Raw genomic sequence first — 14,037 nt, 5'->3', positions numbered from 1 at the left:
CAGGCAAATCCCAAGGGAGAGAAAGTAGATTAGTTGTTGCTGGGGGCATGGAAGGGGGGAGGGGGTGGGGGTGGGGGTGGAAGGGATGTGACTGGTGATGGGTATGGGGTTTATTTCGGGAATTAGACAGTGGTGATGACTGCACAACTCTGTGAATGTACTAAAAACCAGTGAACTGTATATTTCAAAGGAGTGAAAGGTAGGATATCTGAATTATAATTCAATAAAGTTATTTTAAAAAAACACCAGAGGTCATGCAAGAAAAAACAACAACAACAAAAAGAACTTACAGGAGGAAATTGATCTCTTCTAGCTAATGTGCTCCAGTGGCAACAAGCAAGTATGTTACCAGTATTTAGACTATCAGAATTTGTATTATAAACTTCCACTTTCAAGGGTACCATTTTTGGGACCAGAAAACTGCATATGGCTGAAGTGCTCAAAACACCAGTGTCTACGTCAACCACCTGTCTATAGGAGGCTGACCAGTCAAGCTAAACTCACTGAGCTGAGTTGGACAAAAGCGAATTCTCTAAAAAGAGAATTAAGTTACTTTCTGTATGTTAGAAAGAAGTGTGGATCAGGACTAAGCAATTACCTAGACAGAGGAAAAGCAAACCACAAGAGAATGTCACCAAAGCTTTAACTCATCACTTCCCGCTTCCAAGGGGACGCCAAGGGCAGGATCCCACCCTGAGTCATATCCCGGAGTAAATCCGCCTGACTGACCAGGAGTGAGGCACTGCAGGACTGCTAGGAGGCAGGGTTGCCTTGAGGGAGGCCAGTTTCAAAAGACCACACATACACACCAGACACTCCATTTCCCTCAATGCCCTGTTATCTATACCCCCAGCATGAGGTCATCAAAAATTTCCTTTAGCCTTGTGGTTGTTGCACCTAAGCCCCCTAGGGTGACAAATCCTTCCAATGTCCTGTCAGTGGCACACTGGACAGGGTGCGCCTTATGTGCGGGTCTCAGTGTTAGGCACGGCAGGGGAGCAGGGGAAAAGAGAGGTTCACTGCACAGTACCCGCCAACAGAGAGCTCATGCTGCAACCAGGGAGCGGGACAGGCACACGGGAAAAACAGAAACTGAGCCTGGGCAAACCTGGGGCCTGGGTAAGAAATGGAACAGGGAGAATTTGAGAAAGTTCCCACGTGCACGAATTCTATATATATTGTACCTAGAATACAAAAATGTGTCCAGTACGGGAGGCAGGTAGGCAAGTGTAAAAAAGAGCATGGGCTCTGGAGTCAGACAGCCTGGGTTTAATTCCTGGCCCTGCCGCTCCCTGCTGTGTGACCAGGGGCACATGGCTTAACCTCTCTGGGCCTTAGCTTCCTCATCTATGAAACCAAGATAAGAGAACGTGGTAAGGAGTCATATATGTGAGTAGAAGTCTTAAAACAATTGTGTGGCCCATGAATGTTAGCTATTGGCATCATAAGATTTGGTGATCATGTCTAAACATATCATTTATAATTTTATAGACTTTCAACAGTTTATTCCAGTATGACAAAACCACTAGGTATCTTGTTTTAAAAGGTCCCGGCCATTTTCAATTACATACAGATATTCCGAGGGGGAGAAAGTGCACTGTTTAAGAAAAAGGCTTTAAAGCAGCCCGGCCTTCACAAGTGAGCCAAAGGACTCTAACGTACAGAGTGAAAAAACCTAAAATGACGGATGCTACCGTATTCTTAAGGGAGAAGAAACGTGCTGGAATGGGTGGATGTGACCCTCTTGGTGAATCACACCATGAATGACAACCCTCTCGGGGCAGGGGAGGGACGCCGGAACAGAAGGAAGATTTGTGTTCTCAGGGAGACCTAGGAGGCGGCAGAGCTGCTGCTGTGCCTGGAGCTCAGGCATCCGTGTGTCAACCCTTCGCTGCCCCTGACAGAGGAGAGGGTGGGTGATGCCGGAATGAGCCGCCCCAGAAGGTGACTCAGGAAAAGAAGTTGAAGGAAACCTCCCACTGGAAAACCTGTTTGTACCTACATCCTACGACTCATTAAATACAACTCCTCTCAAGGTCTGCAAGGAAGGTCTAATTGTTTACTGGATAATCTGTCTAGCTCTGGAACTAATTATAGCATCACTGGTTGACACCTGCTCTTCGGTCTTAAGGATCTCGCCTCTAGAAACGAGCAGTAGCCGCTGACCACGTGTGGCTCCTGGGCACTTACAATGTGGTGAGTTCAGCAGCAGACAGGCTTTAAGTATAAAATCCACCCCAGGTTTTGAAGACTCCGTATGAAAAGAAAACAATTATTACTTTTAAATAAAATAAATTATTTAAAAATACTGACTTCATGTAGAAATGATTATACTTCAGATACACTGGTTTAAACAAAATAGATTATTAAACTTAATTTCCCCTTTCTTTGGACTTTTTAAATGCAGTTCTCATTATATTTCTATTGGCAGGGCTGCTCTAGACCAGCCTTGTCCCATAGAACTTTCCGTGATGATGGGAATGTTCCTTTATTTGTGCGGTCCAGGAAGGTCATCACTGCTCAGTCCCATGTGGCCCGGAAGCACTTGAAACGTGCCTAAATGAGGAACTGAATTCTTCGTTGTAATGTATTTCTATTTAAACAGCCCCACAGGGTTCAGTGGTTAGTGGACAGCACAGTCTAGACCAGGAGTGGCAAAATATGGCTCAAAGACCCAATTCTGCCCACTGCCTATTTTTCTAAATACAGTTTTATTGAAATACAGCCCTTCTTGCTTGTGTATGTATGGTCTACAGCTGCTTTGTGCTGCAAGAGCAGGGCAGTTGTGACAGTGTGTGGCCCACAGAACCGAAAATACGTATTAGCTGGCCCCTTACCGAAAAAGTTTGCCAACTGATATTCTAGAACATCATTTTCCAAAATAGTATTCCATAGAAAAGGACTCCATGGGACATTAATAGACATGCTCCACCACTGAAAAATTAGGCGAAGGTATTCCATGTTCAGATATGTTTGGGCCAACATCAGATTAAACAAGCCCAAAGGTTCCTGAACCTCGGGACTTGTCAAGAGCTTCCTGAGGTCAAGTGCCCTGTGGATTAGCAAAGGGGACAGAGCAGGGAGCTCTAACAAGCTAATTTGACCCCAACACTCCCTCTGCCCTAAGTTATTATTATCTTAGGGATTAAGATCAGCAGGTTACCTTATTAACATCTTCCCCCAAGTTAGTGCTCCTTTCAACAGTTTAAGAATGTTCCGGACACAAAGACACAGCTTTGTGTACACGGCGATTCTCTGAATTGCAGGCATAATTTCTACATGGAACTATTTAGCTTCGTATGTATTTTGTATCTCCTAACTAAGTGAAGACAAACAGCACATCCTCTCTGGGCCTCCAGATTCGAACATTTTAAACCCGTGTTCACAACACTACTCCCTTAACCCTCTGCTTGGCCCTTTGCTGAGCCTCCTCCAGCTCTCGGGTTCTCTATATCGATTAAAAGCTCAAAAGGAAAAATGCTTGTGTCTCGGGCCCCTAGCACAATGAAAAGCAATTCACTTTGAAAAACTTCCTTCAAATCATGCTGCAAAAAATTCAGGGACACAGACAGAAGAGCTGCCACAGATGCGTCACAATCGGAGGAAAGACACTTCCTGTGAATTCGGACAAAGTGGGCAGCCCACACCGAACATAAGGAACAGGAGAAAAGGAAAGCGAGGAGAGGAAGCCTCCCGAAGTACGCCAACCCCTCAGATGGAGTTTACTACTTACCGCAGCGCTAGAGAAAAGGTTGCAGTTAAAGTGCCTTTGGACAGACAAGGCCGGGGTCTCGCCAGGCCACGGGTTAACAATATCTGAAAAAGAACATCTTAACTGGTCAGGGGACAACGCCAACTATATATTCACTTGTACGTAAAAAAGCACAGAAGTAAAATGAGGGCTTCAGATAAAAAACTCTACTGGAATGTTTTCTGAAAGTGAAGGCAGAGCAAGGTGAGGGTTATCGCCTTCATGACACCTCTCTTGATATCGTATTTAAAATTCTGAAATAATAAAGAGCTAAAAAAGTTAACGGCCAGTGAAAAGAACACCAGACTTAAATCTCGCCTGTGTGTTCTTTCTACATTCTGGTATCCAAAAGCTTCCTCACAGAGATGAACGGCTGACGACACCACCTCTGGCCAGCATGCCACCTCACAGGGTTTGTTCGAGGAGAAAAGGCAACCCGATCAGGAAGGAGCCCATCTCAGTACCAGGCAGAAGGCAGGGCTAAATCAATGCAACTTCTTAAACTCGAAATTTCCAAAGTGCTTTTAAACAGCGGTTAGAGTTCTGACAATTCCCTGGGGGTGTGAGATGGCACAGTCAGGGGCAGTGTGGACAGAAGGTGTTTGAGGACACAGCAAGAAAGGTAATTCCAGACACCACTCAAGAAGGAACCTGAGGGAACCAAGCCCTGAGGCCTCCTTCCCAACTTTAAATGTCAAGTGGCTGGGTTATTCCTGGAGCCAAAGATGGAGCACAATAAAGGGATCCCAGGGCCACTGTCCTCCCTTGACACAAACCACAAGGGACTCAAGGTAGGGGAAGAGACAGGATGCCAGGCCTTAAACTCCCGTGAAAAGGTTTCTGTGGGGAGGGCACTAGATAGGCCGAAATCAGCTGTAAAAATCCAAGTTTAGGTAAGGAAGAACGAGGTCCCATGATAGGGGATGGGGGTCACAAACCTGCAGCACAGAATAAAATCCACGCTGGTTGAGATGTCCCATGATGTTTGCACAAATGTGGTTCATGGCTGGTCGAAGACTCTCCCCTAAATGAAGAAAGAAGTCTGAGAAAAAAGGCTCTGGCCTTACTGTGAACCTTTTATATGTGGTACAGAATATCACGGCCCAGGCCCGAGGCCATAAAGAAAGTAGATTTTCTCTGGCTTGCTTTCCTACTCTCCCCGCTTTGGTTCGGTACCAGAGTACAGGGAGAGGCCAATCTCCAAAATTCTCTCTCCCAGAAGGTCCAGCTCAAGTGTCCCCTCTTAGGTGATGAGTCCTGTCATTTCCCTGGCCAGAAGTAACGTCCCCAGCCTCTGAGCGCCTGTAGCACCCCTCCTGATTCCGAGGGTTTGGCACTTTCTGCTCTCTGTGGCTGCCTCCTATCACACTGGGATATGAGCTCCCTGGAACTCAAGGCCAGAACTCACCCAGTTTTAAACCACCCCCCAATGCCCCTGCCTTAAAATCACCCCTCCTTCTTGGCCGGGAACCTCTGCACATACAGTTGCCTCTGCTCTCAGTGTTGTCCCTCCTCTTGGCCCCGTGAACGCCTACTCTCCCTCCGGCTCTTAGCTCAGACATCGCTCCTGCAGGAGAGCCCGAGCGCCAGACACAGCGAGGCAGGTCCTCCCCCATCCGCTGAATGCTCTCGCCTCCTGTACCCTTCCTTCCAAGCACTTGCCACACTGCTGTCAGGGCACGTATGTGTTTACGTGTATAGTCTGCCTATGTTCATATACAGTCACAGATCTGTGACTTCCCTTTGGAGTTTGTCTCCCTCACCAGACTCCCTAGTGCTCTGAGGAAGGGCAGGCACACAGCAGGCGTTCGGCACCTAAAGCCCTCCGAGGGCAGTGACCTCTCTGTCTCTGCAGCGCCTGCGCGGTATCTGGCACGGAGAAGGCTATTTGCCGAACGGATGGATGAAGTGAATGTATGAAACACGTAAGGCTCAGTGCACTATCCGGGGAAAAGGAGGCAGCTTCACAACACAAATTTTATGGGCAAAATAGAATTATTTGCTGCTCAATGATTCTGACACGAATGACAGGCTTGAGCAAATATTATTGCTTTGAGGCTGAGGTGCTAGGGGGTTTTAAAAAAATGAGATCAGAAGGGCCAAGCCTTTAAACATAAATGCAAAGAAAGGAGAAATTGTAACACGACACTGAACATATATTCTGGATACTGCAAATGCTATCTGATGGCAGCGCCAAGGGCATCTTCATTTGTACAGTTTTAGGTCTTTCCCTGAGGCTTACGGCAGTGAACAAGCTTCTTAAAAAGGTGGAAAGGTCCCCAAGCTCACTATGCAAATGCCACTTGGGAAAGGTTTTGAAGCAAGCCCCACAGACCTTTTCCACGGAGAATTTTCCACGTTGAAGTGTCTGTGAAGGTGACAAGCATTGTGAGGTACAGCGTGATGAGTCTGGAGTCCTGTAAAATTTCAGGCTGGAAACAATAAAGAGACTGAGATTAAGACATATGCCCTCCAGTCTCTGACAGCCGAGCATCCACTTACAACCTATCTGGATGCACTCAGCCTCTGAAAAGTGAGTCAGGACTGTCCGAGTTTATTCTTTTTCTCTTGGGGAACGACCACTTTGGGAGTTAAATGACAGAGGTGCTCAAGCATGGAATCTGAAATGCTCTTGGGAATTGAGAATTCTTGGAAAACAAGCTGACTGGAGCTGGCTTGCTGTGTGTACATACGTATGCGTGCATGCATGTATGTTCAGTAAAGCAGCAGTGTAGAAATCCAATTGAACATTACAGGTACTCTAGGCTCAGATGGCTAGCTTTACCACTGCCTAGCTGTGTGATTTAGGCCAAGTCACTTACCCTCTCTGTACCCGTTTCCTCAGCTGTTGACTAGGGGTAGGATCATTGCTTTCTCCATAGGCTTGTTGTTAGAAATATATGGATTAATGTATATAAAGCACGAAGAACAGTGCCCAGCACGGAGATAACTCTATGGAATACTGGCTATTATTATAATCATAATTCATGCTTGTTGCCAGGTCAAGGCCAAGTGAGTCATTCACAAGTGCCTTGAGGGAGATGGCTAGGAATGGATCACTGGAGGCTCTGGGGACATCTGCTCCATCACTCCACTACTACCTGAGTCATTGCCAAACCTCTCCCGGCATCGTGCAAAGTGAAAATGTCTGCCATTTGCAACGACTCACACCTCTGCCCACCTTCTCATAACACAAATGTGAGTACAGGACCAGGAAGGGCCAGTGGCAGTACCCCATCCCTCTTGTCACTGTGACCAGCTCAAGGTTGAGACCAGGATCCCACTGCACCTTTGAGTCCTCCCAGATTTCTAAACCAGTGGGGAGGCCTCCCTTTTCTCTTTGGTCAAGATAGGGTAAGGATGTGAGGCCAGAACTGCTGGCTACCGTGATTCCAAAAGGGAGCAGGGATGAAAGGGACAAGAAGGAGAATCCTAGAAGCTCCTGGTTCTGGTCATCCCTGGCTGCCATGTTACAGAGAATATTCTTAAAAGATATTCTCTTTCTTGCTTAGCTTGTATGTATCACTAGCTGCACTCATGTTTGGTATCTGCACTTGTAACAAGAGGCCTGACTAGTACAGTAATATAAACAATAAATTATCCGTTGTATCAAAAGAATGGAAAGAAAGCCAACAGGTTCCCAATGTTCAAAATACTGCACAGGAAAGAAGGGCTTATTCTGATAACGGTATCTAACTTGCTCTCTCTCAGAACAAGGGCTCTAATAATTTCTTACTAGATTTTTTTTTTTAAAGATTTTATTTATTTATTTATTAGAGAGCGAGCGAGCGAGAAACAGCATGAGAGAGGAGAGGGTCAGAGGGAGAAGCAGGCTCCCCGCTGAGCCGGGAGCCCGATGTGGGACTCGATCCCAGGACCCTGGGATCATGACCTGAGCAGTCACTTAACCAACTGAGCCACCCAGGCGCCCTTTCTTACTAGATTCTGACAAACTTCCAAAGGAATAACCTATGAATGAATCACGAGGACTCTCAAAATATATGCTAAAGGCCTCCAATGAGAAGGATATATTTACAGGTGTCTTGTTTTGTTTTTACCTTGAGCTGCTCAAGAAACTCACAGCAATACCAAAGAATGTGTTTGATCTGTTTAATCCACAGGAGGGTGAGATCCTTGGAAAGAGCCAGGGACACATACCACACCTATAAGCAGGAGAAAGAGAAACATAATGCGCAGGTACGGAGACCAAATTACATACATTGTAGCTACTGGAATGGGACCAATTTGTTAGGTCCAGTGCCAGAGAAGGCAGTGGAGATGAATGGGTGAGTAAGCAGCAAGCAGTATTTATTTTAATGCTAAACCCAGAGATGAAATAGCCTAGTAAGGGAATTTAGCATCCTGAGTAAGAGGTAAGAGCAGACCATAGCTCTTGGACAATGAAGAGACTAAAAAAATCAGTTGCACTTTGTTAACGTTTTCGATCCATTCCTTACACGCAGGGCTGTGTGTACCTATGCAAAGTCATACCTAACAAAATCCTAACATTCAGCAGGAACTTTCAGAGCCAAGAGACCGGCCTGAGAGCTTCCGGGAGGCTGCCCAGCCCCCATCCCGCTTACCTTGGGTTCATTCTCAGCATCCATGCTGCTCAGGATGCAGCGACACAACTTCTCAAATCTCTGCAAAGAGGCAGAGTGGGGGTTATAAATTCCCACAACCAACGGTGAAATGGGAAAGAAGCAAGTGTCCCGTGGGCACCTGGCACATGCAGGCACTTGCATGGAGCCAGATGACTCACATATCTGATCATATTTAATTCCCTCTCATAGATACGGAAACCGAGGATCAGAAAGGCTCATGGAAGGCTCTCAAACTGGTGGCCCACGAGCTGGATGATACCCACACCTGCGTTTCGGACTGGGGCTCCTTTGGAAAAACGAAATCAATCTGGCAATCTGGGCCTGCACTCCTGCAAACTAGAAGCTGTCCCCTGAATCGTGCTCTCCCAGGGGCCATTCTGTAAGCACCATGGACACGGACTTTTGCCTCACAAACTGTCACATCATTTTTCTCTTGAAATGCAAAAGGAAGGAAAGTGGAAACTAAGTTACACTGTCTATCCCAACCCTGGATCCACCCTCAAAAGTGCCATGGCCCTGGGCAGCCACCTCATTACCCGGAGCTATAGTTTCCTCATCAACAGGGGTCACCTCACTGCACCTGCCTGTCCTCATCTGTGTGTCTGTGTGTCCATCACCAGCATAATTCCGCCTCTCTCTGGGCTACAGGCTCCACGGGGCTAGAGACCTTGCGCATCTTGTTTCCTTCCAGGGCCCCAGCGCCTTGAGGAGGGTCTGGCACAATGGGACACTTAGCAGTAACGAATGTCTAATCCCTGGGAGCACAGAGGCACTCCTCAATGGTCTCGGGAGTCCTATTACAGACAACTCGCTGCTCTAGGCTGATCGTTCCAATCCCAAAGGTGCAACCAGCACATTTTGTTTGTGGTTTATAGGATTTGAGAGAAATTTCAAATTAGCTACCAATTTTTACAAATGAGCACAGGATTTCCAGCACCTCCTTTCCAAATCAGAGTAGCAGTCCACCACTGGCTGGAACACAAGAGTGGCTGCCCACTCTTGGGCATGCCACAGACACCATCATTCCCTCTGATGTCCTCACCATCTCCCATCCCCACCACCTCCCGAGGGGTTACTGCTCATTAGGATTTCTGTTATGTTTTGTCCTGTAAATGGCTTCTTTCACTCATTCACCTAACGCCTAACCTGCCTGGCTCCCGTTTGCATCTGAGTCCAAGTGCTTATCATAGTCAACGTGAAAAGAACCGCGATGATTCTCAGCAGCACTGGGCACAATGCCTACAAAACACGTCCCAAAGAAACAGAAAGGGCAGGATGTGGCAGTCACAGAGTCTATCTCGCAGACTTGCTGTAAGGCCTAAATGAATTCATATTTATAAAATACTTTAAAAAGACCTGGCCGATGGGGAAGCAGAGTGTTCGCTATTGTTTTACCTCATTATCCTCTTTAATTCTGAACAGGAACAGCAGTTTCCTGGCAATCTTAAAAATACAAAGTGCGCTTCTTTTACTGGACTCAGCATCATCTACTTTAAAAAACTCATCGATCTCTCTCCTGGGGAGGGAGGAAAGGATAAGAAAAAAAAAGGAAGGACATTTTAAATTAGCTCACAGCAGCTGGAAGGCTTTTCAAGAACTATAGGAGAAAACACCACCTTTTCTTGCTATTAATTGGGAGCAAGGGAGAATGTGCTGAGTCCCTGGCACCCACCTGATTTCTCTCTGCAGCCGACTCCGACACAGGAAACTCCGAACATGGGCCTGAATCTCAACGGCTGCCCGCTCCCGCTCCTTCTGCACGAGCCTTTCCTCTCGAGCCTGACGGGCCCTATCAATGAACCATGCTCTCGAGGTCTGAGAAACGGTGAACATGTTTGCAAACTTGCACGAACCCTGCAGGGAAAATGGTGAGCAGCCTCTATAGGTCATTCCAGGAAAAACACACACAGGAAGGGGCTCAGGAGCCAAGGGCGGGCAGGCACTTGGGCAGCAAAGAGCTAGTAGGGACCCTTCTGCGCCCTCCAAAAGGGCTAATAGCTCTCCTGGCACAAGTCCCAACTTCCTATCGGCTCCTTTCACGTGACTCATCTAGACCAGCGATGCTTTTTCCTGTATTAAATAATTACATCTTCTTAAGAGAAAGAGTACAGCATCTGCCGTAGGGTATGGGCTCCGTAATCGTTTAACAGATGAACAAAGCATGAATTGATTCCATCCATAAAGCTGTAATGCAAACCAGGCATCCTCCAGGTCAAAGGTTCCTAGATAACCGAATTTTCTGGAACAGTCTAACACTGAGCAGTCAAATTTATTTTGCCAAGTCAAGACTTGGAGGAAAAAAATAAACAATCATTTACTGTCATTATTTCATTCAGCCATTCATGCAACAAATATTTACTGGCACTTATCTTGTGCCTACCACGAAAGAAACCCTTAATTTTTTTGGAAAAAGGGACATTTTCATGCTAAAAAAGCCAAATGTGATTCCAGACAATCTGTTAAATTGAATATGTTTGGTTTTCTGTAGAACTTACTCTGCTGTCCTGACTGATCCGATCTTGCCAACGGCCGAGGAAGACACTGGAGCAGAACTCTGCCATTCACTGACTGGCATGTTTTGGACAGAGCCTCTCAATTATCCATTACATTTTTATCTAAATCACCAGTAACTGTCTTTTCTCAAAGGGGTGGCTCTGGCTATCAGCCTAGCGCACCCAACACTGGTCCAGGGAGCCTCCCACACTGAGATGATTTCTTTGGATGCCTGAAAACTGTCATTCTGTCCCAAATATATAATCAGCCCAGGTGACAAAATGACTGAAATCGATTACTCAGAAATCCAGACTTCAGGAAAACAATCTCTTTACTATGTTACCTCCCTCAAAGCAGTGCCCATGTGAAAACACCATTAAGAATAAAAAGCTCATTCAGGGCTCCCCCCATGTCAACCTACCGAGGGGCCTCTGTGGTCCCTTTTCAACAGGGATTCACATCTGTTAAATAACAAGTCTTTCCCAACACGTGGGTCTCTCATCAAATGAACAAAGCCCACCTGATCACAGAAGGGAGGGTAAGGAGGCAGGGGAGGAAAAGAGAACAGTCTTCTCAATCACCTGCTCTCTCTGCCCAAGCAAGTCTGGAGAGCTCACCTGAGGACCTGCCTGTGACACAGAAACGCCAGGTAATCATTAGTGATGTTGTCGAGGACTCACAGCTGAGGGCAGCTTCTTGCTTCAGAGGAGCGTGTCTTTTCTGGCAAAAGCAGAAGGAAGAAAAAAAAAGTCCAGATTCAGGGTTAAGTTTTTTTTTTTTTTAAAGATTTTATTTATTTATTCATGAGAGACAGAGAGAGAGAGAGGCAGAGGGAGAAGCAGGCTCCCAAGGAGCAGAGAGCCCGATGCGGAACTCGATCCCAGGACCCTGGGATCATGACCTGAGCCGAAGGCAGACGCTTAACCATCTGAGCCACCCAGGCGCCCCAGGGTTAAGTTTTATAGGTAGGGCATCCTAGATCTTTCTCACTGAATAAAAATAATAAAAAATGCTTCTGGCTTAAAACAACACTAGTGTCCTTTTTAGTTAACGTCTGATCTAAATGTTACACCGTATCTCCCCAGGCCTTCAGTTTAAAGGGAACAGACTGAAAACAATCCCAGAGAAGCTGAATTAAAGCTGTACTTGCTTTATGATAGTAAGAACAGAGGGGACGGAATGTTAAAAAGCCACTGAAAATTATGTTTGACATTTTTTAACAATATGAAAAATGTTTACGCCGGAGAAATGAAAAAAGAGCTGGCTGTGAACCAATATGATCCCAATTACATAATGAAAAAGAAAAATGCATGTGCACACAGAGGCACAAAGCTGGGAAAAATACACCAACATGTTGAGGGCGGTTGTTTGAGGTAGGAAGTTCTGTTTCCTTAACTAGCCTGTTTTCTAAAATTTCTGCAGAAAGCACATGGTGAGGCAGCATGGCACTGAGAAGCACACATGCTTTGGAGTCACACAGAGCTGGAGCCAGTCCCCAGCTCTGCCAGGCACTGCAGAGAAATGCCTCAGAGGCTTTCTGCCTTCATCTCTTAATTGGCAGAGGCAAAGGGGGATCAAATGAGATGGTGTATGTCAAATACCTATCAAGGTGGCTGACAGAGTGCATAGCCAATAAGTAATCAATGCATTATTTTTACAGACATGAATTTTGGGGGTTTTTTGTTTTGTTTTTTTTAACTTCTTTGGTAGGGGCGCCTGGGTGGTTCAGTTGGTTGAGTGTCTGCCTTTGGCTCAGGTCATGATCCCGGGGGTCTGGGATCTGGCCTTGCAACTGAGTCGGGGCTCCCTGCTCAGTGGGGAGTCTGCTTCTCCCTCTGCCCCTCCCCCTGCTTGTGCTCCCTCTCTCAAATAAAATCTTTTTTTTTTTAAGATTTTATTTATTCATTCAAGACACAGAGAGAGAGAGAGGGAGAAGGGGGTGTCATGTTGAGGTCAAACAACCTCAAACTCCCACTCCCCCTGCTTGTGTTCCCTCTCTCGCTGTGTCTGTCAAATAAATAAAATCTTTAAAAAAAAAAAAGGGGGACATGACTTGTGAGAGGTCACTAGACTCCTGAATTTGAAGCCACCTCTAACGCCAAAGCTATTAGTTAAGTGAAACAGACAAGACCAAGGGACTCCGTCACTCACAGGACAGCAAAGAAAAGCTGAGTAGGCAAGGCTGCCGCTAGGGCTAAGTTTGCGTCCATTTACACCAAGTTTTTCTTATTGAAATCATTAACACCAGCTGTCTCTACTGAGAGAGCTGAGTGTCAGATACTAAAACTTGTTATTACACAACCTCCTCTGTGAAACGAGCTAATTACTCCATTTTACAGAGCAAGAAACCGAGGCTCGGAGAGGTGAGGAAACTCACCCAAGGTCACAGAGCGAGTGAATAGGACTCGAACTCCGGTTTGGGTGACTCCTGAGCCCAGCATCTTCCCTCGGCATCAACACAATAACAAATCTTTTTCACCCAGCATTAGTCTGTCTATAAATAGCCTATCGTCCCAGAGATGAAAAAGGGTGGAAACGGCTACGACGAGATTCCCCCCTGGAACACGAAAGCCAGTCCCCAACACCTGCCCTCCGACTTGGGGAGGCAGGGACCCGGCCAAAGAGCCACCTCCCTCAAAGTCCCCCCCACCACCCGGAGAACCCCCAACCCTGTTCCCACTCGCTACCCACAGGCCGTAGACCTTTATCCGCTCGAGACCCCCGCGCTCGGGGTCGAGGCCGCAGCTATCGCCGCCTCAGCCCAATACCTTCGAGCTTTGCCAGACCCGGGGCAGCGGCCGAGGCCCGACCGCCATCTTGCCCCGGGGTGTCCGCTCTCAAAGCTCCGCTGGGAAGCAACTATCCAGTTCCGGTGAACGACAGTTCCGAAGAGCTTCTGTACCCGGGAAGGACGACCTCCCTGCATCTTTCCCTCCTCTTTGGAAGGTGAAAAAAAAGGGGGCCATTCAAGAGCGGGTTAGTGCCCGATCCAGCCAAGAGAAGATGCAACCCCCTCCAGCCGGGGAGCCTGGAGGGAACGCAGCCAATGTGTAGACTTACGACGGACCCTTTAAGACAGCACCCTCTGAGGGGCGGAAGCGGGCTGCGGCAGCGGAAGTTCCCGCCCCGGCCCCGCCTCTGCCCCCGGCTCGCGCGAGCTGGGTGTTTCCTGCCTCTCTCAGTCCGGGT

The 14,037-nt window shown here is 47.1% G+C and overlaps 1 protein-coding gene across 5 annotated transcripts in view; it reads right to left on the bottom strand.

Annotated features, from left to right (window-relative positions):
• UBE3B (ubiquitin protein ligase E3B) overlaps nt 1-13,772 on the bottom strand; it is a 49,814-nt gene extending 36,042 nt beyond the window's left edge. For 3 of the 5 annotated variants that reach the window (XM_081802008.1, XM_081802011.1, XM_081802012.1), the window contains exons 1-9: nt 13,540-13,705; nt 11,466-11,568; nt 10,028-10,209; nt 9,751-9,871; nt 8,335-8,394; nt 7,810-7,914; nt 6,087-6,183; nt 4,690-4,775; nt 3,734-3,816 (exon numbers count right to left, since the gene is read on the bottom strand). In XM_081802008.1, the coding sequence (XP_081658134.1) occupies nt 3,734-3,816; nt 4,690-4,775; nt 6,087-6,183; nt 7,810-7,914; nt 8,335-8,394; nt 9,751-9,871; nt 10,028-10,188 (713 nt within the window). In that variant the 5' untranslated portion in view covers nt 10,189-10,209; nt 11,466-11,568; nt 13,540-13,705. Of the gene's footprint in view, nt 1-3,733; nt 3,817-4,689; nt 4,776-6,086; nt 6,184-7,809; nt 7,915-8,334; nt 8,395-9,750; nt 9,872-10,027; nt 10,210-11,465; nt 11,569-13,535 lie in introns of all 5 variants that reach the window. The other 2 variants (XM_081802010.1, XM_081802009.1) reach the window with 2 other exon arrangements.
• Between the last annotated feature and the right edge of the window lie 265 nt (nt 13,773-14,037).

This window comes from Leptonychotes weddellii, chromosome 13 (assembly GCF_054177405.1).
Source record: "Leptonychotes weddellii isolate Sample4059 chromosome 13, ASM5417740v2, whole genome shotgun sequence".
Taxonomy (NCBI): domain Eukaryota; kingdom Metazoa; phylum Chordata; class Mammalia; order Carnivora; family Phocidae; genus Leptonychotes; species Leptonychotes weddellii.
The sequence above is the reverse complement of the archived record's forward strand: the minus strand, read 5'-3'. Positions and strand labels throughout refer to the sequence as shown.